Source organism: Panicum virgatum, chromosome 3K (assembly GCF_016808335.1).
Source record: "Panicum virgatum strain AP13 chromosome 3K, P.virgatum_v5, whole genome shotgun sequence".
NCBI classification, from domain to species: domain Eukaryota; kingdom Viridiplantae; phylum Streptophyta; class Magnoliopsida; order Poales; family Poaceae; genus Panicum; species Panicum virgatum.
The window spans coordinates 62,947,898-62,972,424 of record NC_053138.1 but is presented as its reverse complement, the minus strand read 5'-3'; the positions used below and the strand labels follow the sequence as shown (position 1 = coordinate 62,972,424).

Genomic DNA, 24,527 nt, shown 5'->3' with positions numbered 1-24,527 from the left:
AGAGGAAGGATTATATGGTCTTTTATCCATATTTTGCTATAGAGTTTTCTGCACAGTAGCACCCAACACACGGGAGCAAAAGCAAGGGCAACCCAACATGACCTAGGGTCAGTAGTTGAAGAACAGCAGAATATCGAGATTCAGTAGTATAAGAGAAGACAGCACTGACATGGGTGCATTCATGTACACTGAACTCTGAAGGATCAGTAGTGCAAAAACAGCAGGATATCAATTAGTACCAAATGTTCATGATATACCCAGATTATCACAACAGGAGCAGGTTCAGCTACAAGGAAAGTTCTTTCTACATAACACGTGTGCAAGAGGCAAGGAGACTGGCAGGAAAGGAAGAAGGAAAAAAGAGGAAAATCTATATATCGACCATGCAGCATTGCTTCTACCTTGCAAAATCAATTGTCACAAGTGTAAATATTCTCTTCCCCGTCAGTTCAGAACTTGGTCATTGCAAGTATATTGGAATTGGAATTCTGCAGAGGCAGGCAGGAGTCTGTCTGATCCTTCATGTAACTATTCTGTCCAAGGGAGGTGCACGGAGAAAGGCACTGAGCCACAGTAGGAGAACAGGCTCTTCAACTCAGGGCAACCATAAGGGTACGGAATGGTACGATGAAATGGATCCCTCTTCAGCCTCTTCATGTGGAGAGAGCCTAGGCATCCATATGGATCTTCCAGGAACTAAGCCCTGACAGCGGCTTCACCTTCCAGAGCAGCCTTCCTTGTGGCAGGTCTTGCTGGCATACCTGAGAAGAAAAATCTTCCTTCCGGAAATCCGAGTGCTGTTCTGTGCAATTGCGCAAACCCCACCTCCTTGAAATCATAGCTTACAACCTGAACAGCGAAAGTTTAGAAAAGAAATGATCTGGAAGCTCAATACAAAATGTAATAAATATCAGCAAGGGCAGCCCTTGATGTTAATGCCGTGGAGTTTTCAATTTTGAAATTTGCAATACCATGCATTGCTGGCAACAAGGAAGATTTATCCTTTCAGCACAAACAAAAAACAGAGGAAACAAATATTCACAATTCTTGAACACTCAGTGAAAAATATAACTGAAGAAAGTGCTACAGCCATTATGATTCTGGAAACAGGAAAAGCAGAACTTAGGAACTTGAATTTCAAACATCATACATTCTGCAACTTAGGCATAACATACATATGTAATGGTAACTTACACGCGTGCCTCGAGTATTTGTTTGCAGTATCTAGCACACAAAATGCATGAGCAGTAATACATCGAAGCACCATCAGAACACATTACCTAATTCTACAGATATATTTATGTTGCTAGATGCTCCTGTGCTGGAACACATTACTTGGAATATCAAATTTGACTAGTACCTCACAAGGCACAATTTCAGTGCTTACTATGAAGTAGAAGTACCAATGACTCCATGAAATAGGGAACATATGGTAAAATATTCTGACAGCCAACCCCTAGAGTGCGGAGAGTGCGCACTTCCTTGCTATCCATGTCATATGATTTCAGTTTCAGGTCCCAGTCCTGAAAAAAGAAGATCAGGTTGCGATCTGGGTGAATGGCAATCATACTGTAGTCATGTTCAACTTGGCAACTCGTTCTTCCAAACAGCTGCATAAAGGACACATTGTGCTTCAGAACCCATTCTTCTGTATCGTAGTCCTGAAGAACCCAAATGGACAGTTCAGTCATGTGGCAGAGTGTTGTCTCTGTGTTGACTCATGTAATGCAGGAGTCCTTGGGATTGACCAACAAAAACAGCATCACCAGGCTTCTCCAGCCCGCTAATGATCCTACACTTCTTCCCTTCCCCATCAACTGCAACAATTTGCTCCTGGTGACAGTTCTTCCCTTCCCCACCAAAGCGGGTGACACTGAAATGCAGCATGCCATGAACAAAGGCACTTCCTGCAAAGAATGATAAGCCCTCATCTGAACACCACTCACTTGTACACTCAGACCATACCCCAGTTTCAGACGAGTAAGTGTGAACCTCTTCCACGAATACATCATCGTACGTCCAGAACTGGACCAAGTGAAAGTGCGAGGACACAGCAGGGTCGAAAATCAAATAGGTGAAAGGAGGGCAGTTATATCCAGTTTCAGAGTCAGAGTCCTCGCTCTCATCGGATGGGTATAAAGGTTCCCAGCCGGAGCTGGGCACAGCCACCCATTGCTCGGTGACGGGGTTGCACACAATATAGCCCAGTGATTCATAGGTGTCCGAATCCCTTCTGTGCCCGAAGAGGAGGAGGCCGTTGCAGGAACGCATGAGACCGATGGCCTCAATTCCAGGCTGCTCCAGCAGGAAGGAGTAGGAAGCGAGGGGCACAGATCTACCCAATGTGTTGATGAAGTGCCCATGGGCGACGCGATCAGAGCTCGCGCCGCCGCCGTTTCCCTTACTACCGCCATCATCGCTACTGCTGCAGCCACGCATCTTGTTGTCGTCGTAGGCGTAGAAGAAGCCCTCGGGGGTTTGGGGGAGCTTCTTGCAGCGGAAGCGGTCGGCGATGAGGTCGCGCCAGGCCTTGGACACGCACTTGAAACGGCAGAGGGATCTGGCCGGGACGCGGGAGAGGATCTCCACGATGGAGTCGTCGGGCAGCAAGGCCGCCGCGGCCGCGCTCCTCCTGGGGCCGTCCATGCCGCTGCGAACGAAAAGGAGGAGCTTGAAGTGAGGGGATGAGCGGCGGCAGATAGGAGTGCGGCGGTCGCCGAGATGGGGAAGCTTACCGGCCGCGCCGAGGATGATGGGGGTCGCCGGGCGCCGCCGCCCGATCCCTCCACCTGGGCGGCCCGACACCGATGCCTTCTCTCTCTAGGTTCAGCTCCGAGCGTCACGACGAAGCGTGCTCCCAGCCGCGGCCGCCGGCGACGACTGGACAATCCCCCGCGAGAACAAGCCGTAGCGGCGGCGTTAGAGTTAGAGAGCAACGGGGAATGGGGAATGGGGGATTAGGGTTAGATGGTGGGTTTTTGGGCTGGGCCGCGGATAGCAACAGACCAAGGCCTACAAATGAGTCTGAGCCCGGCCCAAAATCCCCTCCTTGCATAATTTTTTTGAAATGTTGAAAATATGCATGCACGTAGAGGAAGGACTATATGGTATTCTATACATGTTTGCTCCATAGACTTTTCTGCAAAGGAGCACCCAACACACAGGAGCAACCCTACATGACCTAGGGTCAGCAGTGGAAGAACAGCAGGATATCGATCACTAGTATCAGACTGCACTGACATGGATGCATTCATGTACACTGAAGGATCAGCAGTGCAAAAACAGCAGGATCGATCACCAGTAGTAGACGGACAGCACTGACATGGGTGCATTCATGTACACTTAACTCTGAAGGATCAGTATTTTTGCAAAAACAGCAGGATATCAATTAGTACCAATGTTCATGGTATACCCAGATTATCACAACAGGCGCAGGTTCAGCTACAAGGAAAGTTCTTTCTACATAACACGTGTACAACAGGGAAGGAAAAAAAAGAAGAGGAAAATCTATATATTGGTCATGTACCATTACTTCTATTTTGCAAAAACAATTGTCGCTAGTGTAAATATCCTCTTCCCCGTCAGTTGAGAACAAGATCATTGGCACAGGGCAAGTGCTCTATGTTGGAATTGTGCAGCGGCAGCAGCAGTCTGATCCTTCATATAACTATTCAGCCCAAGGGAGCAGACCAGGGAACGGCACTGCGCCACAATAGGAGAACAGGCTCTTCAACTCCGGGCAACCCTCAGGGTATGGAATGGTACGATGAAATGGATCCCGCTTGAGCCTCTTCACGTGGAGAGAGCCTAGGCATCCATATGGATCTTCTAGGAACTGAGCCCTGACGGCGGCTTCACCTTTCAGAGCAGCCTCCCTTGCGGCAGGAGTTGCTGGGGTACCTGAGAAGAAAAATCTTCCTTCTGGGAATCCGAGTGCTGTTCTGTGCAATTGCGCAAACCGTTCCTCCTTGAAATCATAGCTTACAACCTGAACAGCGAACGTTTAGAAGTGCTGATTAGTGTCAGAACTCAGCTCACACAATGTGCATTGAAGTTCGGAAGGGGAAAAAATCATCTCCAGTTACTGATATGCACGAAGGTGATGATGTTTTTGCAAGACTGATTTAACAAGAAGAGAAGCTTACTGTTATGTTTTGTGGGTATCTTCCAGTGAGTTCTCTGAAACGGCAAACACTGAACAGGAGGTTTTCAAAACTGTCTCGGGCATGCTCCTCGGTGAGTGCCCGGCTCCTAACACTCTCATCGTTCCCTGTTTAGTGTTAAAACCATGAGTATCTCACAGAGGATAGCTAGAAACCCAAACTTGGGGGGCATGAACACGGGTGTTAATACCACACTAAGGAGACAGATGAAAAAGTAAACTACATCGATTTTCAGGGAGCATTAGCTTGTTTGTATTCTAACTATCCATGCTCAGATATGTATTCATGTGTTATACTTGTTCACATAATTAACCAGACAACTCAACTTTTCACCCATTACTTAGTGATGGTATCCCATAGACAAGGCTTAACATCTTTTTAATTCTCTACTCTCAACTCCAAAATCAGTCAGAAACATGTCACCCTGACACAAGGATGGTGCATGTTTTGGCATCTGATTAGAGCAACATAGTGTTCAGTGATGAGAAGTAATTTCATACCATAAGGGTGATGTGATTAAACCAAGCAGAGACTCATGGACTAAACATTTCCAAACATATACAGTACCGCTGATCTTATCAAAGCACATGAATGAACGAAAGGAGAAATGTCCAAGGAGGGGGCACAAAAAGAGAGAGAGAAAAACTCACCGAACCAGCCTTTGGACTCGGCGATCGCCCAGTAGCTCTGCGCCTCGCTCCTGGGCCCGGCGTCCTTCCTCGTCTCGCCGCCGCTGAACAGGAGCAGCGCGCCGTCGTCCCTGGCCGCAATGTCGACGCCCTCCTTGATGTGCGCGACGAACGTGGCCGCCTGGCCGGGGTGCCTCTGGTACGGCTCCAGGAACCAGGACTCCTCGCGGTCGGTGCCCCCGCAGGTGGCGCTGGTGTAGACCGAGTGGCCGGCCACCATGACGAGGTTCCGGAGGCTCGGGAGCGGGTACTCCTCCCCGGCCCACGCGCCGCCGGGCCTCGCCGCCCGGGACCGGGCCTCGTGCACGGAGAGCAGGACCAGGGCGGCGAGCCCGGCGGCGAGCAGGGAGGCGGCGACGGCCACGGGGTGCGCCTCGTAGAAGTGGCGGAGCCGCATCGCGACGGAGGCCTCGAGGTGCGGGTTCTTGGGCTTGCGGCCCTTGCGGGAGATCCCGGCCTCGAGGTCGAAGTCGCCGCCGACGGCTCTGGTGGGGTAACGGAAGGACTTGGGGCTCCCCGGACCGAACCCCTGGCCGCTCATCCCGCGCAAGAACTCCGCCTCACAAGATCACTTGGGCAGCACGCAGGGGCGGACCGACCCAGATCCGGATACAAAGCGCGTAGCTTGCTTACATTTAGGGTGATCCGTTTCGCCCAGCAGGAAGGGAAGGGGAGGGAACACCTAGCGGGCGCTCGTCGCCGGCGAAGACGTCGGGGATGGCGCCGCCGCTCGCCCAGTGGTCGCCGGCTCGCCGCGAGAAGAGGGGGGCCCCGGCCAAGAGAGGAGGAGAGAGGCAGAGACAAGGGATGGGAGCCGGTCGGTCAACAGAAAACTTGTGTTGCTCAAGACTAAAGAAACGAGCCCAAAACAAGTGGACCGAAATGAGGACGAAAAAGCCCAAGATCAAATAAGGCAAGCAGAGATCCCTGGAACTCTCAACATTGTTCCATTGTCACCAGCTTCATCGATCACACAACGCTTTTTTTTTTATAGAATTGAGGGAGGTGTTGTGTTACGGGGCACGCCACGCAACAGGGAGATGAATCTTGGGTTGATGGTGTGCCATGCCTGCATCCACTCCAGCTGCATACATACGTGCAAGCTGCAAGTAGCTAGCTGTGTCTGTGTTGAATATAGAGCATGCTTATTAGTTGGCTACCAAAATGCGAGCATGCCAAAATATAGGTAAAAATTGTACAAAGTTTAGCACTTATTTAGTTGCAAAATTTAAAAGGTTGCCCAACTAAGCAAGTGCGCTATTCTAAAATTTGCAAAGTCTTGGTAAACCCTAAAAAGGTTGGCATGCCCACATGTGTGTAGCTTCTTTATAATAATGTACATCGCTGTGCTATATATGCAGCTAGCAGTTGAGATTGATGGGATAAGATGAGGATCACGCTGCAGTGGTGCATGCCCAAGCAGCATGTACGGAGGCCACATGCATGGCGATGGAATTATTACAAGAAGTTAGCTGCTCCGATCCATATATATAATATCGGCAGATCGTCGCCGATCTGTCCGATCCGTCAGTCGTCGAACGTCGGTCGTCTGCGCGAGCAAGAAGATGATCTCGTCAACTCGATTCTTTGTTCGAGCGAGGATCGGAGCAAATATGGTAGAGTAGTTGTTGGTGGCTTTTGTTAATTAATTGTCTCTAGCTACTAGTTCACCATAATGACTCCGTGCATGATAAAGCGATTGTGTTAGTTTAAGGTGGTATAGATGCAAAAAAAAATACATTTTGTTTTTGGGAACATCCCAACATATATATGTCCGAGCACGTACCTGTTTTGTTTGTCAGCTGGTGATGGCTTATATAAGTATTTTTTTTGTGGGAGAGCATCGAATTGTATTTAAAAGATGTGGCAAACCATAGATCAAAGGTATTATTTTTTTAAAAAAAAGAGACAAAACCCTACATCACTAGGTTATTTTGGGGAATCCAGGCTAATAAAATCTTGACAACTACCTAGCTAAACTAGATCTAAACCCACACCAAGCCCGAGCACATGGGCAATTTTGTGGCATAACCACGAATAGAAAAAACACCACACTAGGGCATTAGGATGGAAATATTGCATAGCCACCGATAGCAGCCGTCGCCAGCATTAGAAAGCCACGGTAGTCGCTTGCGCCATCTTCTGACGATCAACTGCACCAGAATAGCCCAGCAAAGCAGAGCCACCTGTCACAGTCCGTTGCAAGCCTACTCATCCTATGATAGTATTGTTGCAAGCACCATCCTTTGGCGCAGCCCCACGCCATACTGACAATTGTCAAGCAACGCCAGCCGCCATGGTTCGCTGCAAGCAGCCAGTCCGATAATGATGAGACCCCTGTCCATTAACCAGCCAGAAATCCCCCAGACTCAGTTGGGTCTCTAGGAACTAGTAGGGACGACGCCAGTGGCGCCACTGTCGTTCGTTCAGAGTATGGACAAGGGTTTCACCAAGAGAACCTGTGCAGTAGGGATTGGACTCCAAGATGATGCCCACAACGGGAAGAATGACGATCTAGGGCGCCGCCGCCATCGACACCAGCAAGATCGCTGGAAAAGGCTTTCGCCCATAACATCCCACCCTTAGCCTTGCACATACTCAGCACGGCACTCACGGGACGACCCCTAGCCTTCCCAGAGGTTGGCGCGCCGTTGTGCCTCGTCATGCCGTAGACATGACCGACATCACATGCCTTCTTGGTGGAGCAGTCAATAGGTCGGCTAGGAGCGTGTGGATGGTTGGACCCGCTAGACAACACAGGAACCTGCCCGTGCGCCTTGCAGTCCCCTGACGTCGGCATGGACTGCACCCAGGAGGTTGTGTGTGACGTCTCGGTGGTCGGCGAGGGGCACCTTGTTAGTGGTGACGTCGAGGTTCCTTAACACCCACCGCCACGAGCCGCTGCCGCAGCCGTAGCAGAGGTGGTCGTCGTTCCCACGCGGCCACGCGGGGGAAGGTTCCACCGCCTCTACACTGCATTCGGCCCTAGGGGCACCGGATCCAGTGCACATGACGCCGGATTTGTGGAGCCCTAGGTTGTCGCGCGCCATCTCCTGGCCCGGGGCTAGTGCGTAGACTAGAGATGGGAGCACGTTGAGCACAAGAGAAGCCCCACCACCACCTTCCTAGCAGGCGCACGCCGGGCCCCTGCTCCGGCGGCGGCAGGGGGGGGGGGCGTGATGATCCACTATTGTTGCGGAGAAGTCGTGTTTTATACTGTATAAGCTTGACTCATGCACCTGCTAATAATACAATATAATTAATAATCAACTCCAAGCACTAAGATAACCAGGCCATAGTTTAAGGCTAGCAATGATAAGTAACTAATGGACCGGAGGCAGAGGACAGTTTCTACTCGATGCAACATCTATCAATCGATGTGACGATGTGGACCGGAGCAGTACAATAATGCACTGCAGGCACTGTTTGCGATGCAGGCTTTTTCCTTCACAAAACGAACCAAGGCCCTGTTTAGTTCCCTTCAAAATTCCAAAACTTTACAAGATTTCCCATCACATCGAATATTTCAACGCATGCATAAAGTATTAAATGTAGCTAAATAAAATAACTAATTACACAGTTAGATTGTAATTTGCGAGACGAATCTTTTGAGCCTAGTTAACCCATGACGGAACAATAATTATCAAATACAAACAAAAGTGCTACAGTGTTTTACACCCAAATATTTACGCAACTAAACAAGGCCCAAGAAAACAGTCAGCAGCTACAAGCCACCATATACTGTTTGTGTGAGACCACCGATAGGCCTGGATGGAGATGATCGAGCTACACCAATAATGCTGCTTCTTGCTTGCATTCTGCTGTGCCCATGCTGTGCATACAACCAATGCAGTCATTTTGAATCCATTCAATCTTCTCACAGCATATATATGTTCATTTGATTCGAGAGAGGTTCCTGACAATGGTAGTATAAGAATTGTAACAGTAAACGATCTCTGTGCATGCATGTAATTTACTTATCCAAGAATTAATTGGCATCCCAATCAATCAATATGTATAATCGACTATGGGTATGGCCACCCAAATTACCCAATGACAACGATATAATCATCCATTCATCCCCATGCTCTGATGGAGCCCAGCCTGACGCCGAGGAACCCGAGGTAGACGACGAGCAGGCCCACCCCGAGCACCCTGTCCAGCCGCATCCCGCGCGCCGGCAGCACCACCAGCGCCCACGCCAGCGCCGCCGCGAGGAACCCCGCCGCCTCGTACGCCGACGCGTCCGCCGGGATCGCGTACGGCCGCGGGTACCGGGCCCCGGCCGCCAGCGTCAGCGACAGCCCCAGCCCCACCACCGTGTTGAACGCCGGCCCCGCGTAGCAGCCCGACACCGCCATCTGGGCGCCCGCCGCGCCGCCGTGCACGGCCAGGGCCACGTCCGCCACCAGGTCCCCCAGCGAGTTGCCCCACGCCAGCACCGTCGCGCCCAGCAGGCTCGCCTTCACGCCGGCGACCAGCCCTATCGCCACCAGCAGCGCCACCAGCTCGCGCGCCAGCATGTACGACCAGAGCACGGACATCAGGAACCCGCCGGCGAGCCACGGGAGGCGGCCGCACCGGGTCTCCGGCGGGGCGGCGGACGCCGTGGCGCGGGCCGCCGCGCCCGCGAGGACTGCCCCCGCCACCGCCGCGGCGAGCAGGACGGCGGGGCTGGAGGGGCAGGAGATGGCGGCCAGGAGGAGCGGCGCGAGGAGCGCCGAGGCCACGGCGTAGCGCTTAGACCACCGGTGCGCCGCGATGTCCGGGATCGTCAGCCGGCGCGGGAGGTACAGCGGCGAGTGGAGCGCGTCCAGGGCGCGCTGGGAGAAGGTTTTCGGCGGCGGCGTGGTAGCCTTGCAGGAGACGGGGAGCGGAGACGGCGCGTCGCCGTCGAGGAGGAGAGGGGCGGCGAGGTCGGAATTATGAGCAGCGGGCTTCTTGCTGCCGTCTCCCAGGTCTTCGTCCTCCTCCGCGGCGGCCGCGCAGCAGTGGGAGGTCCAGACGAGGAGGACGTAGGCGGCGTAGAGGGAGAGGAACGACGCGGCGGCCCAGACGGTGACGGTGCCGGTGAGCAGCACGGCCACGAGGTAGCACAGCGCCACCAGGAGGAAGCACACGTCGCGCACGAACCCGCGCCGCTCGATCGTCACGCCGGCGGCGTCCCCTCGCCTCCCCGCCGCGACGATGGCGACCACGCCGGCCACCACCGTGGACACGAACAGCGCGCCGCCGAGCACGCTGCTGAGCCCGACGTCCCCGGCGTCGCTCTCGGCGCCGCCGGCCGCGAACGCGACGACGCTGGAGAGCACGTCGGGCGCGCCGTTCCCGAGCGACAGGAGCGTGACGCCGGCGATGGACGGCGGCAGCCGCAGCGCCTCCGAGAGCCCCTCGAGCGACGCGCAGAAGTAGTGCGACGCCGTGTCGCCTAGGAGGTAGAAGAGCACGAGCAGCCACAGCGCCAGCGCCGCGCCGCCCAGCCACGGCGCGCGCCCGAAGCCGCAGTAGAAGAGGCGCAGGTAGTCAACGTACCCGGCCGGCGCGCACGGCGGGCGCCGCCCCGGCGACGACAGGTACCGGCACCGCGCCGCGTGGTCCGGCAGCGGCCGCAGCGCCGCCTCGCAGCCGGCCCCCGGCTCCTCCTCTTCGCCCAGCAAGGAAGGCGCCGCGATCGCGGGGGAATCGCCGTGCTCGTGCCTCGTGGCGGCCAGGAGGACGGAGAAGACGAGCACGAGCACCAGGAAGGAGGCGCTCGCCGCGGCGGCGGCGGCATTGCGCCGGCACTTGAGGAGCCTGTGCAGGAGCGCCATGTGGGGCGGACACAGTGAGGTACTAGCTAAGAAGTGGCCTCTGATCTCTGGTGGTGATAAGCTATCTTCCTATGATGGCATGGATGATGAATGCAATGAATTGGGAAGAAGAAACAGTCTGCAGCAACAGCTTGTCTCTGTGCCTCTGTATGTGTGTTCTTGGCCTGTTGGTCCAGAGAGAGAGAGAGAGAGAGAGAAGGGAGTTTCGATTTGTGCTCGTGGGAGGGAGAGCGTGTGGAATTCGGCAGGAAAATGTTGTTGGTGGGGTAGAAGAAGAAGGGATGAAGAAGGAAGGACAAGTGGCAGCTCACGAGGTGCCCTGCGTGCAGGTCGGGCGCTGATTCAGCTCGAGCCTGACGGCCTCCCTGATGACAGATCCCCTCCATCATCCGCACCCCCCTACCTGATCTCGTTCTGATTTGCTGTTTTCTGCTAATCCCTGATCTCGCCCATTTGTTTATCGTGTTCAATCGTGGTGCCTATTCTTCAACTGACCACGTGCTCCCAATTTGATCCTAGGCCAGTCACGGTCAGTTGAGGCAGAAATGAAAATGGTTGCTTCCGTTGGCGCCGTTCAGGGACCATGGAGGCGCCGCCTGAACTGAGCACTAGGCGACAACGCCATGGAGGAGGAGCTGCTTGGTTTTACTCAGCTGATCATCTATTCCCTCGTGCTGGGGACTTCGATTCTGAGCGGTTCAGAGAGTTGAGCCAGGGACTGCAACTCCGCAAGCAAGTGCCTGAAAGCTCAGTCCACGTTCCTGAAACCTTTCCGAGCTGCGGTTCTTCTTGCAGTAGTAGTAGACGAGACGTCAGAAGATCCTCGGCTTTAGGGTCTGTTTAGGTGAAATGCAAAAAACTTTTTGTGTTGGAATCTTGCTAATTTGAAGTACTAAATGAAGTCTATTTACAAAACTTTTTACGCATATGGGTTGTAAATCGCGAGACGAATCTAACGATGCTAATTAATCCATGATTAATCAGTAATTAGCGGATGGTTACTGTAGCATCACTGTTGTAAACATGGATTAAGTAGGCTCATTAGATTCGTCTCGTGATTTACAGCCCATCTATACAAAAAGTTTTATAAATAGACTTCATTTAGTACTCCATGCATGTGTCGAAATATTCGATGTGACAGCTTTTTTGCGTTTACGGGTTTATGGGTGGGAACTGGGCCTTAGTTACAGCTGCAGAGATGATATATGGTCGTGGCTTGGAAACGGCAAGATCGGTTTCGATCACGAGAAATCAGTGGATAGAGATGCTGCCAGCATGAAATCATCCTGACCAGCAGGCTCTCCCCGGCCGGCAATCAGGACAGTGTAGCTGTAGCACGGAACAACTGTAGCGTCAATCCTGGCTCGAGTTCAGAGTGGCACTGACACTCTCCATGGCACTCGACCGACAAGTCACAGGTCAAGTCTCTGCTGCCACCGCCGGCGAAGGTTGTTCTGATAATGGCTGCGGTAGGAGCTACTAGTAGGAGCCTAGGAGACGACCATGGCCAGGGTCATGTTTGATACAAGTCAAATCAAGTTTGCACAAAAAGACAAACGTCTGCATGGAATACTAAATGAAGTTTATTTGCAAAACCTTTTCAGGGATGAGTGTAACTTTTCGAGACGAATCTAATGACTCAAGTTCCGTCTTGATTAGCTACAGTGATGCTACAGTGACTGCGCTCAATTATTCACTAATCGTACGGTCAAAAGCCTCATTAGTTAGAGTACCTGCTACAGTACCATAGTTGTGGAGGTAATTTTGTAATTAGACTTTATTTAATACCTCTAATTAATGGTCAAAGCATCATTTTTCTCTCATCAAAACTTTTTCACGCCTAAACCAAACATGGCACAGGCCAGGCCGGGGCATCCATCCATCCACTGCATCAGGTGGTTAGGTCACCGAGTAAGCTTGACCAGTTCGTATCTTCAGATCAAGTCATAGATAGACTGATAGAGTACACCCCCTGCAACTTGGTTGCGAACGGCGTCATCGACCTAGGAACAATTCGTCCAGAGAGGCCATGACTGAGCTCCCTCTCCTCTCCCTGTGTGTGCGCGTGCGTGTGTGAACAGACTCTGTCAACGAATCGTGCCAGCACAATCATCTTAGTATTTTTTTTAAGACAGCCGCCCAGGTCTGCAAAAGCAGATTGGCCTAACGTTCACCGGCTGAGTTGACTGGACTGAACTCCGAAAGGTGCCACAGAGGGCAGACGCTTTGGTCTTTGCACAAGCGTTCTGGGCAATCTATTTAACTTAACACTGGCGTCCAGAGTTCTGTGATTCCTGTCTTCTTCTCCTTGCCGGTGATGGCTACCTGTTCCGGCCGCATTGTTTGTTTGTTTACTGGTACCACTGTGTTGCAGTGTCACTTGTCCATGTCTACCTTTCATCAGCGACAACAACTTGAACACTAAACTCACCAAGCAAGCAATAACAGTAGTATCATGCAAGCAAGCAAAAATGGTTGAAGTGGGTAGAATTCAAGTGGGTAATACTCATCTGGCTCTGAGAGTCTCTCCTACACTAGGGAGGGGGGAGTGAGCCATTCAGATACTTCAGACTGGCATGAACGGAACCTGAAAGATTCACCACCACTGCACTGCCCGCTGCTAATCGCCTGCTAGTACTCCGCAATCAGCCACACCAGTTCCTCCTGGCCATTGCATGGACGACACGCCTCGTCGTGCTTCCAAGGTTAACCCTCGCCGTCCTGTCAATTCGATATCAGATCATCCGGGCATCGCCAACTAACCATCCTGACGACACTGTCAGAGGTCGGAGTGATCTGAAAGAATATGCTTGCTGCTGCAGCCGTGGATGCAGACAAGAAAGAAGAGGCGGCGGCAGGACCACCAGCCAGGACAAGCGGCGGCGACCGGTGGCCATCCAGAGCTTGGCTTGTCCGAACGAGAATCGACGGTGACCAGCTCAGCTGGGGCTACAAAAACTCACGTACTTGGCCGTGTTTGGTTAGATTGCATGGAATTACCGTAGTATCTTTGACCGCTAATTTAGAGTATTAAATGAAGTCTAATTATAAAACCACCTCCACAACCCCCGTGTAAATCACGAGACGAATCTGATGAGGCCTTTGACTGCGCGATTAGAGGATGGTTACTGTAGTATCACTGTAGCAAATCATCAATTAATTACCGCTATTAGATTCGTCTCAAAAAGTTACACTCGTCCCTGAAAAGGTTTTGCAAATAGACTTCATTTAGTACTCCATGCATATGAGATTCTCTTTTCGAAAAACGTGCGCGGAAAATTTTATCGGTAACCAAACACGGCCAGTGTGTACAGTGTCAGTGTTCTTCCTAGGAGACTAGGACCTAGGACTACTATGAGCTGTCCTATAGCTGTTCGGTGCTTCTCTAGCACGTTGATGCTCCAGATCCAAGAACCATTCAGAATTTCAGATCCAGTCATATACTGTATGTAGTAGTGAGCTGAGTACCTGGCATCGTCAGAAATCGGTTTCTGATCCTGCAAGTTTGTCATAATCTGAGGAACTTATCTTTCGGGGTAGGTGAATTGTGTGTGAACGTATCAACTAAAATCGCCGGGCCAGTACACTGATGGTGGTGCTAATATAATACTCCTTCCGTTTCAAAATATAGGTCATTTTGGTTTTTCTAAATTCATAGTGTTTGATATGCATCTAAATATAACATATGTCTAGATACATAGTAAAATATATAAATCTAGAAAAGTCAAAACGACCTACATTTTGAAACGGAGAGAGTAGCATAACCTTAAAAGGCTAAGCTTCAGAGATTCTTCACGCATGCTCGCCTGATTCAGTCATGCTCGTCCTCAACGGCTCAACCACTGTGATCTGCCGGCACGCTGTGAGGTCAGAAACCTGACGCACACACCAGCTTCTTTTCTCTTCAACTACAACATAAAAAAACGAAAAAAAACTACCACTAGAACGAGTTAGCTGGAAGTGACCAGTGATCTTGCTAGTTGCCACTAACCCTTACAGTCAATTCTACAAAATGTTCTTGCCTGGTTTGCAGTGCATGCAATGGTAATTTGTGACTTGCAAGTTAAGTACCCTATCTAATTATTGATCAAGTGATTTGGCACTAAAACTTGACATGACTTCTACGGAAAGGCTTCCTAGCTTGTGTGCCATTAAACTATTAAACTGTGTGTAACTTTGACTTCAGGTCACATGCCTAATCGATGAAGGAGCTCTGATTCGAGTCCACGTCCTTGAAAACAAACCCATCACATTTTGGGGCTGTTGACGGAGCACCAGAAAAACGAAAAGGAAGCCACAAAATGCGACAAAAGGGCATAACAACCTGACACGATTAACCATCGTGGCAAACTCAAAGCATGAGCAGGGAGCATAATAATCACCACTGCCAGTATCACATAAGAGGGAGAATCCCATAGCATTTTATCATGTCATGTTACATATACCATACCACATTAGCGTGTCCACAGCCACAAGCCAAAGCTATATTACAAACAGAATTAAGGTGCCTGTTACCACTTTGTTCACAGCACCTTTGGTACGAGGGTATGAGTGAACCACCTCACACAACTAGTAGGTTAATTAATCTGGAATTCTGGTGTCCATCTGCCTCCCAGTCCACACAAAATGGTCAGTAGCGGAGTGCCTTCTCTTCTATCCAGTGAACAGTAGAGAGTGGCGAATTTTTCTTCCAACCAAAAATCCATCTGTTGCAGATTGAGATTCCAGGTCGGGAGATTGTTTGTGTGCGCATGATCATGTCGTGACGCACTCTGTTTGCAGCTTTTGCACTTCCGTTCGCAATCCAAACCTCTTCTTTCTGCTTTGCCAGCTCTAGCCTGTTCGTATGAACAGTAAAGAGAGGCGATTCTTCTCCCCACTGAAATTTCTGTTTGTCTAGCCAGAGATTCAGGTTGGGAGTTGATCTGTGCGCTCGTGATCATCTTGCGGGGCACCGCTGCTCCTCCTCCTCCTCAATCTTTCTGGAAATTGTAGATCATTGTTGCTTTGGCTGCCATCCTTCGCGGTTCGGGGCGACTAAGGGGTGAACTTTAGCTTCACTGCCCGCCCTTGGCTTGCGCTTGTGGTGGGGTTGGAAGCACGGATCTGCAGGTCCGAAAGGGGGGTGAGGAGCTTTTATGCCCAAGCAGCCTGCAGGGCTTCAAAATAGACAACAATGGCGGGAAAAGACCAGTTGTTGTGCTCTGATGGACGGGAAAAAATGGAAGCTGAGGAAAGTGATGCTTTGGAGATAGCTGATGATGTCGAAGAAGGTTTAGCAACATCGAGCTGTGCGATTATTGAATTTTCATCAATACAGGACAAAGACCGAGTTTTGGATGGTTCACCATGGACAGTGGGTAACCGAGCAGTTCTAGTTCAGGATTTTGATGCCAATTTGAGGCTGACAGATATCAACCTCAATCACTTGTCAATTTGGGTGAGAATTCTAAATCTTCCCTTTGGTCTGATGAATAAAATTTGGGGAGAAGAATTGGCTGGAATGCTAGGTGTTTTTGAGATAGTTGATGTTGATGACAAAGGCAAAGCTTGGGGGCCTTACCTTAGAGTAAGGGTAAAGATTGACATAACAAAGCCTTTACGAAGGGGTGTGTCGATTTTTTCAAAAAAGAGACAGGCAAAAGAGTGGTATGAAGTGAGATACGAAAAATTGCCAAGCTACTGTTATTCTTGTGGAAGGATTGGACATTCTTCTGTAGAGTGTCCCTCTCCTGCTGAACGGGATGAAAATGGCATGCTTCCCTACAGTGTGGATCTAAGAGCTTTAGATGAAAAAAAGAAGAAGGTGTTTGATGAGACACGTGGCCAGAGTGCTAGATCCAAAGTGAAGAATCATTCAGAAAGCTCGTCGAAATCAATGTCAGAAAATGCAACTTGTAGACACTCAGATTATAAAGAAAAGAACACATGCCCTGCAGGACAACAAAATATGAGCTCTAAGAATGAGAATAACTATGCCTCCGAGGATGGGAGAGGAGATGGCCAACATATGATTATTAGAATGGAACCCAAAATTCTAAAAGGTGATAGGATTCTGTTAGTTGGGAACCAGGATTCCCCTATGCTAAATCAGGGAAAGAAGAGGAAGAAGGGGCTAAAATCACAGGATGAAGCATGCTCTACTTTGGCTATTGAAAATACAGGAGGTGTAGAATCCATGGAATTGGCCATTACGGTTGCTCATCCAACAGAAACGTTTGATTTAGACCACTTTGATGGTGATGGACTGATTGAGGAGGAAAAAAATGAAATGTCAAAGAAGCAGAAGAAAGGGCAAGCTGCAACTTTAAGTGTTTCGGCGGTGGCTGGATCCCAGCCCCGCCGGCAGCCATGAACACCTTATGCTGGAACTGTCGAGGCCTCGGGACAGACTCGACAGTTCATGAGCTTCGCGTTCTAGTGAAGCGTTTTCGTCCCTCCCTCTTGTTTTTATCGGAAACTAAAATGAGGGATAATAAAGTAAGGAACTTTCTGTGGTCTTTAGGTTTTTATGGATGTTTTGCTGTGAATAGTGAAGGGCACAGTGGAGGTTTGGCTCTGTTCTGGGTTAAAGAGTGCTCTGTGTCGCTGAAACATTATACTACAAATGTTATTGACGTGATAATAAAAATGGAGTCAGTGGGGGAATGGAGATCTACTTTTGTGTATGGTGAGCCCAAAACCGATTTACGCTACAAACTTTGGGATCTTCTCCGCTTTATCAGATCGCAGTGGGCGGGTCCATGGATGTGTGCTGGGGATTTTAATGAAGTACTAAGCAGGGATGAACATTTGAGCAGGGTGGAAAGGGGAGAACAACAAATGAAGCTTTTTAGGGATTGTCTTGAAGATTGCAACCTGCTTGATTTGGGCTTCATAGGACCAAAGTTTACATGGACTAATAAGCAAAGTGGTGATAAGAATGTGAAGGTTAGACTTGATAGAGCAGTGGCAAATGGACTTTTTATGGAGCTGTTTGTTGAGTACCAAGTTGAGAACATTATTACCTACTCATCAGATCACTATGCTATATTGATTTCAGTTGGTAAGGAACTAAAATGCAATGAAGATAGATCCTTATCACGACCATTCAGATATGAGGCAATGTGGGCAAGAGCTCTTGATTATAAAGAAGTAGTAGAGAAGAGTTGGAGTGAAGGTTTTGAAGGTCCAAGAAACATACAATCAGTTTGGTCAAATCTGGGGAAAATGGCATGCTCTTTACAGCAATGGAGTAAGCATACTTTTGGCTCAGTCAGGAATAGGATCAAGAAGCTTGAAAAACGACTGGCAACTCTTCGATCTTCAAGTACCATATCGGGCTATTCAGAAGAAGAAAGATCGATTGAGAAAAAGCTATGTGAGCTTTTTGAGTGTGAAGAAATCATGGCACGACAACGTTCAAGAGTGGAATGGCTCAAAGAGGGTGACCGCAACACATCCTTCTTCCATGCAAGAGCTACAACTAGGAGAAACACTAATAGGATATCTTATCTCCTCAAAGAAGATGGAACAAAATGTGAAGATAAAGAAGAAATCAAACGCATGGCACATGACTTCTACTTGAATTTATTTTCTAGTGAGCCATGCCAGCGAATGGATGTTGTTCTTGAGACCATCCCATGCAAGGTTAACCAGATCACCAATGAGGATTTAGACAAGCCCTTCTCAGATGAGGAGATTCGTGATGCCTTATTCCAAATGGGACCAACCAAGGCGCCTGGTCCCGATGGATTTCCGGCGCTGTTCTACCAGCGCCATTGGGATTTTTTTAAGGAAGAAATCTGCTCTGCTGTGAGGGGTTTCTTACAAGGTGATCAAATTCCTGATGGTCTATGTGATACTAATATTGTTTTAATCCCTAAGTTATCAAAACCTGAGAAATTAGTTAACTATCGGCCAATTAGCTTATGCAATGTTCTTTATAAAATCGGTTCAAAAGTGTTGGCCAATAGATTAAAGCCTATTATGCCAATTATCATCTCACAGGAACAAAGTGCTTTTGTCCCAGGGCGGTTAATTACAGATAATGTTTTAATTGCCTATGAATGTATGCATACTATTAAAAAGCAGAAATCTAACAATCCTTTTTTTGCCCTTAAAATAGATATGATGAAGGCATATGATAGGGTTGAATGGAGATATCTTGAAGGAGTCATGACCAAACTGGGATTCTCGAGTAAATGGATCACTACTGTTATGAGGTGTGTAACAAATGTTAAATATGTTGTTCGAATAAATGGTGAGCTCTCGCAAGCATTTATACCATCAAGGGGATTAAGACAAGGTGATCCGATCAGTCCATATTTGTTTCTTCTATGTGCAGAAGGGTTGTCTTGTCTTATAAAGGAGGAAGAAAGAAAGGGGCATTTAAAAGGGATTAAGAATGGAGTTAGCGGTCCACCTATATCACACCTTCTCTTTGCAGACGATAGTATCTTCTTTACAAGAGGGGATGTAAAGAACCTGCAAGCACTAAATGACGTTCTGCAGACTTACAGTGATGGTTCCGGACAGAGAATTAATCTCCAGAAATCTGCACTTTTCTTTGCTGATCGTTGCCCGGTGCATGTCAAACAAAGAGTGAAAACAATCCTTAGTGTGCAGAGTGAAGTTTGGCAGGCAAGTTATTTGGGAATGCCATCCTGGGTAGGAAAATCACCATCAAATACTTTTAATTTCCTACCAGAAAGAATGTGGAAAGTGGTGCGGGGTTGGAGTGATCGCCCATTGTCTCGTGCAGGTAAGGAAGTTATGCTGAAATCAGTCATACAAGCGATCCCTGTTTACGTCATGAGTTGTTTTCGCCTACCAGCTGGAATATGTGATAAGATGCGAACTACAGTTTCAAATCATTGGTGGGGTATTGAAAACGGAAGGAAGAAAATGCATTGGCGTTCATGGGAGTGGCTGACTACACCAAAAGCAATGGGTGGCATGGGTTTTCGGGACATGGAGCTTTTTAATCAAGCAATGCTCGGAAAACAATGCTGGAGAATTCTCACATGCCAAGATTCTCTTTGTTCAAAGGTGCTGAAAGGTCGATACTTTCCTCATTGTGATTTTTGGCAAGCACCTCAGCCAAGAAGCTCATCTTACACATGGCGCAGTTTGATGCATGGAAAGAAACTTCTAGAGAAAGGTATTCTGTGGAGAGTTGGAGATGGGAAAAAAATTAGGCTAAAAAATGATCGTTGGATTCAAAACTACTCTTTACTAAAACCAACAGTTTCTCTTCAAGATGATATAACAGTCAATTTCCTTATAGATGAAGAAACAAAGAATTGGAATGAAGCCATCATTAGAACATGCTTTAGCAATGAAGATGCAGAAAAGATCCTACAGATTCCATTGAGCAGTACATCATGTGACGATTTTCCAGCTTGGCCACTTTCCAAATCAGGTATTTATACTGTAAAATCAGCCTACTCATTAATAAGACTTGAAAGTTTTCATAACTATATGAGTGCCAATGGTAGGGGAGAGAGTTCAAATCAAAAAGAAATTTCTAAATTATGGAAACGTCTTTGGTCTGTTCAGGCACCACCAAAGATGAAGATTGTGCTTTGGCGTATGGCTCAAGACTGTTTGCCAACAGGTACTCAACTCAAACACAGGAATATAACTGGCCCTAATATATGCTATTTTTGTCACAAGGAAGAAACTGTTGAACATGTTTTTTTAATGTGCCAGTATGCATCTGAGGTTTGGCGCGAAATTAAAAGGTCTTTTGGTTTCAAATGTAAAATCCGATATCCAGTCTCGATGAAGCAATGGCTATTTGACTTCCTATCTACTGCAACTGAAGACGAAGCAACAATTTTTACTATCACTGTGTGGCATGTGTGGGAGGCAAGAAATTCAGTTCGCAATGGTGAAAAACAAGTTCATCCCAAAATAATTGCGGAGAAGGCGAAAGCTTATGTACAAATGGCCTTGCTGCACTTATTTAAACCACCGACATCACATAGGTGTGAGTCTGATTGTTCCATTCCAAAGTGGACTCCGCCGCCGGATGGGTGGTTAATGATAAACGTAGATGCAGCAATATTCAAAAGTCCACCACGCATGGGTGTTGGTTTTGTAGCCCGTAATCATAAGGGAGATTTTATAGCTGCAAGCTGTCAGCTGGTAAAAAGATTTGATGATCCAGAGCTTGCTGAAGCAATTGCTATTAGAAGAGCAGTCTCCTTTTCTTTAGAGAACAACTTCCAGCAAGTGGTGGTGGCTTCGGACTGTCAAAATGTGATAAAAAAGATAAACTCCAAGGTTTATGACAGATCTCATGTTGGAATCATTATTCGAGATGTAAAAAACTTGATCACTGCTAATCCTTTTATCTCCTTTGTTCATGTCAGTAGATGGTGTAATGAGGCAGCTCATGTTTTAGCTAAGGTAGCAGATAAGTTTGATGATTCCGTCTGGTTTAATGAGCCTCCGGAGATGATCCGGACCATATTGTGTAACGAACGGTTATCTTAATATATAATGCTGCCTTACATCTCAAAAAAAAAAAAAAATGGTCAGTAGCAAAGATATCACTCTGTAGTGCTTACAAGCAATTGGCCAACCACGTAGTAGCGAAGGGGTAGCTAAACAGGATCCCGTTACGTTATTACCATCTCAATGCTGAATCAAAGTATGATTAGGACAATTAATTGATCCAGGTCACCAGGTAAATGTGCACAAACCATATGAGCATGGCAGCAAAGTAGAACCATCAACAGCCCAAGTTTTCTTGCACGTCTAGGTAAAGCTCAAACCTGCAAAAAAAAAGTGTGCAACCATTTTAGATCAAGAAATTTATCAACAAAGACAATGAACTGACCAGGTACTGCACAAAACATGGTCAATTGTCTGATGCATGGTTTTCTAGCTATGGCATACTACAAAACATGACCACTTGTATGCATCATACCCTATCGTGTTTTCTTTTTCTAGCAGACTGACTTCAACACTGCTTATTGCTTTGTTTCATGCAAATAAAGGTTGCAGCGAATCTCAGAAACATAAAAGCATAGAGAGTGCAGTAACTAGCAAGTCAACTTATGTATGTGAAACGCACACAGGAATAAGGTAAGTTTACAAATCCTCTCATCAACAGCATGACATCTGACTTCGATTATCTTAAGGTGTTCCAAAATTACAGCTGATCCCTCCATCGGTCTGAGACTTGCTTCCCTTTCCCTTTGTTGTCTATGCTTCTGTAAAGAATAGAAGCTGTTCAGCATGATCCGTCGACAATATAATAATTCTACAAAGCAGCAGTTGACTATTTATGAAGTATGTACCTTGGAAAAGAGTTCAAGAGTGAGCTTCTCTAGAATTGGTGGGTGTTCAAGAATACAAACCAGAGAACGGAAGTCGTCAGGCACACACCAGTAGTCATTGAGCAACAAGGTCTTTAAATTACTGAACATCGGACACCATCTCAAATCCCTCTTGAAAATAAACTGGACAGAGCGCAAAAGAAGATGATGGAGGGAGCATGATTAGAGTTCAAACATTTGGTGACAAGTATTGCAAAAGGCAAAAGCTTGCCTGACAAATAGTGGTATGACATAATATGATTGAGGTAGAGATGAAATTGTAGGCATACCGTTTCAGGTCCAGAAATCAATGCCAAATCCTTAGCTTCGGATAAACCTTTTAGTAGCACACAATCGTTACTGCCAGTGTCATCACCTATACTATAAGAATTGTGACAGAACTCACAGTTACAATCGCCACGGTCACAAGATTCCCAAGAATTCTCAGTTGTTACAGCAGCCTTCAGTAACGATGGCATGCTCTCAAGCGAGGAAATCAGACCCCAAATGTCATCTAGAAGTAGTGAAACCAGACTTGGCGCACAAATATGAAGGCGTGAATCATTCTCCGGCTCAAAATAACAGCTCCGAAACTTTAGGTGCTCCAAAGACGGACAGTTGGAGAAATTAACGAACCTCCTGCCAACCACCACGCTGTAAAGATCTAGCCTCATCAGGTGCCGGGAGTCGATAGGTCTGTCCTCTAGAGCAAGGGTGGGTTCTTGTAGGAAACGACCAGTGTCATATGCTTTGAGGCTGAGGACACGAACCTGGCACCTTACAGCATGCCAGAACCAGGTGTTCACAAGGCGCATCAAGCGGTCGTCATGTTTGTATAAGCAATCTGACATAACCTGCCCGAACGAAGTGAACCGGAGCTTGCACGTATGGAGAGGCGAGCCTCCGCGGTGTCGCAGTAGACTGTCCACAAAATCGCAGAGCTTTTCCACGGACCCCAAGAACTCGCCCTCGTCCGCGGCAATGCGCAGGCCCGTGGCCGACTTCCAGAGGTGGCGCCAGCGGCGGGCAAGCACGCAGGTCCGCACGGACTCCTGCGCCTCCAGGAAGCCGAGGATGTGCTGCAGAACTTCGTCCGGGAGGACATCAATGCCGTCGCAGCAAGCCGCTCTCTTGCTCTCGGCACGAGGCATTCCGTCGAGCAGGCTGCGGGCGTCGACGCTGCTGGACGAATAGCGGTCAGGGCGTCTCAGATGGCCTCCAACTGGAGCTGATTGCCACGATCAAGAGGCGAAAGATCCACCAGCAGACTAGTGCACATTGGTAGGAGAGTAGGTTGGGGATTGAAAGGATTAGGGTTAGGGACGGACCGGGGGTTTCGGGCGGCGGCGGCGGCGAGCGGTGACGGGAGTTGGGCAACCGGCGAGCGGCGCGGAGGACGAGACGGCCGGCGAGTGAAGTGGGCGCCGGGCGTACCAGCGGAGGGCGCGAGCTCCGCGGCGCCGCTGCAGCCGTTCACCATGGTATCCAGCAGCTTCTAAGGCCGGCGGATGCTGCCGCGATTCCTGGAGTCCCGGAGAGGCGGAGACAGTCCCATCGGTGGTTGAGGATCTTTTGGAGCGATGGTTTTGGTGGAGCTATGCACTTCCGGCGGCGGCGGTGGCGCCCGGGAGGTATGGATGGGCAAATCGGCTGGGTCAAACGGGCGGCACTGGGTCGACGTGCTCCATGGGCTCGCTGAATATAATATTGATCTTCCCCCCCAAAATCGTTGAATTAGTTTCTATTTTTTTTAATATCAACATTTTTATGGTATGAGTTCAACACTATGGATATACTAGCTCAACATTTTAGTTATATTATTTCAACAATGCTACGTAAAATGTTGAACTACCTTATCTACTATGATTAAATTAGAACTGAAGAAGTTTGAATCTATTATTATAGAATGTTGAATACGCTGATCCAATATTTTCTCATTTTCTTTTTTTTTATTGAAAAAATGAAAAGTTTCCATGCCTGTCGGCCGTGTGGTGCTGCTGCTTTTAAGTAAGCATGTTCATTTGGCTTTGGGCTGCGAGTATGTAGGGACACTCTGCGTCGCACAGCTAACAAACTGGACGGAATAGTGAGTGCGGGGGAATTCGCTTCGTTGTTGGGCTTCATCAGCTGTTAATGGGCTTTATAGTTATAGATGTTAAACATCTTCCGGAAGGCATATAGGGACGCCCTCCATCGTGTCCTGAGTTGACGGAAATCCTATCCATCTTCCAGAAAATAGAAAATCTACTTATCTTCTGCTTTGAGATTCGTGCTATAGTCAAAGTGAACGGTGATATTTCTTTCCCTCTCTCGCGTTGCACGCTATCAGATGAACAGGATAACAACACATCATGCCAGGCATGCTGGAAGGACAAGACAGCTAACAGGTTGGTTGCTACCTCTCCCGATGTTCGATTTTGAATTTCAAACTTGATTTTTCTCTCTAATGCCCCATCCAATTTGAATTCCGTTTAGACCATAGTATTTATTATATTTTTCTTAACAAAATGAGATATAATATGCCTATATTTTTAAAACTTTTGAATGTCAACATTT

The 24,527-nt window shown here is 48.4% G+C and overlaps 4 protein-coding genes across 8 annotated transcripts; all 4 read right to left on the bottom strand.

The window, feature by feature from the left end:
- Positions 1-194: 194 nt before the first annotated feature.
- Positions 195-2,930, bottom strand: LOC120700191. 3 transcript variants are annotated; one of them, XR_005685793.1, is made up of 3 exons: positions 2,736-2,930; positions 1,361-2,650; positions 195-849 (listed from the first exon to the last, which is right to left on the bottom strand). XR_005685793.1 is itself a non-coding variant. In XM_039984413.1 (2 exons), exon 2 carries the CDS (start codon positions 2,644-2,646, stop codon positions 1,684-1,686), a length of 963 nt encoding a protein of 320 aa, XP_039840347.1. In that variant the 5' UTR covers positions 2,647-2,650; positions 2,736-2,930; the 3' UTR covers positions 204-1,683. The 3 variants fall into 3 exon arrangements, 1 of the variants encoding a protein (XP_039840347.1); XR_005685794.1 differs by having other exon boundaries at positions 1,388-2,650; XM_039984413.1 differs by having other exon boundaries at positions 204-2,650.
- A 412-nt stretch (positions 2,931-3,342) lies between these two features.
- Positions 3,343-5,698, bottom strand: LOC120700190 (uncharacterized protein C57A10.07-like). The gene is made up of 3 exons (XM_039984412.1): positions 4,814-5,698; positions 4,146-4,270; positions 3,343-3,988 (listed from the first exon to the last, which is right to left on the bottom strand). Exons 1-3 carry the CDS (start codon positions 5,391-5,393, stop codon positions 3,668-3,670), a joined length of 1,026 nt encoding a protein of 341 aa, XP_039840346.1. The 5' UTR covers positions 5,394-5,698; the 3' UTR covers positions 3,343-3,667.
- A 2,999-nt stretch (positions 5,699-8,697) lies between these two features.
- On the bottom strand, positions 8,698-11,118 carry LOC120700189 (cation/calcium exchanger 1-like). The gene has a single exon (XM_039984411.1). The coding sequence runs from the start codon at positions 10,660-10,662 to the stop codon at positions 8,929-8,931; it is 1,734 nt and encodes a 577-aa protein (XP_039840345.1). The 5' UTR covers positions 10,663-11,118; the 3' UTR covers positions 8,698-8,928.
- A 10,162-nt stretch (positions 11,119-21,280) lies between these two features.
- On the bottom strand, positions 21,281-23,634 carry LOC120700188 (putative F-box/LRR-repeat protein At4g13960). 3 transcript variants are annotated; one of them, XM_039984408.1, is made up of 5 exons: positions 23,300-23,634; positions 22,262-23,153; positions 21,954-22,115; positions 21,713-21,866; positions 21,281-21,425 (listed from the first exon to the last, which is right to left on the bottom strand). In XM_039984408.1, exons 1-5 carry the CDS (start codon positions 23,449-23,451, stop codon positions 21,409-21,411), a joined length of 1,377 nt encoding a protein of 458 aa, XP_039840342.1. In that variant the 5' UTR covers positions 23,452-23,634; the 3' UTR covers positions 21,281-21,408. The 3 variants fall into 3 exon arrangements, with proteins under 3 accessions (XP_039840342.1, XP_039840344.1, XP_039840343.1); XM_039984410.1 differs by having other exon boundaries at positions 21,728-21,866; XM_039984409.1 differs by having other exon boundaries at positions 22,262-23,150.
- Positions 23,635-24,527: the final 893 nt, after the last annotated feature.

Bases quoted from the DNA above. Each gene is read 5' to 3' on its own strand.
- LOC120700190 (XM_039984412.1), bottom strand. From the start codon at position 5,393: ATGAGCGGCCAGGGGTTCGGTCCGGGGAGCCCCAAGTCCTTCCGTTAC. The intron at 4,271-4,813 runs GTGAGTTTTTCT...AACACTAAACAG, and splicing joins CGAGTCCAAAGGCTGGTTCG to GGAACGATGAGAGTGTTAGG. The intron at 3,989-4,145 runs GTAAGCTTCTCT...TTCGCTGTTCAG, and splicing joins GATACCCACAAAACATAACA to GTTGTAAGCTATGATTTCAA.
- LOC120700188 (XM_039984408.1), bottom strand. From the start codon at position 23,451: ATGGTGAACGGCTGCAGCGGCGCCGCGGAGCTCGCGCCCTCCGCTGGT. The intron at 23,154-23,299 runs GTCCGTCCCTAA...CTATTCGTCCAG, and splicing joins GCCGCCGCCCGAAACCCCCG to CAGCGTCGACGCCCGCAGCC. The intron at 22,116-22,261 runs GTATGCCTACAA...CGCTCTGTCCAG, and splicing joins TGATTTCTGGACCTGAAACG to TTTATTTTCAAGAGGGATTT.
- LOC120700191 (XM_039984413.1), bottom strand. From the start codon at position 2,646: ATGGACGGCCCCAGGAGGAGCGCGGCCGCGGCGGCCTTGCTGCCCGAC.
- LOC120700189 (XM_039984411.1), bottom strand. From the start codon at position 10,662: ATGGCGCTCCTGCACAGGCTCCTCAAGTGCCGGCGCAATGCCGCCGCC.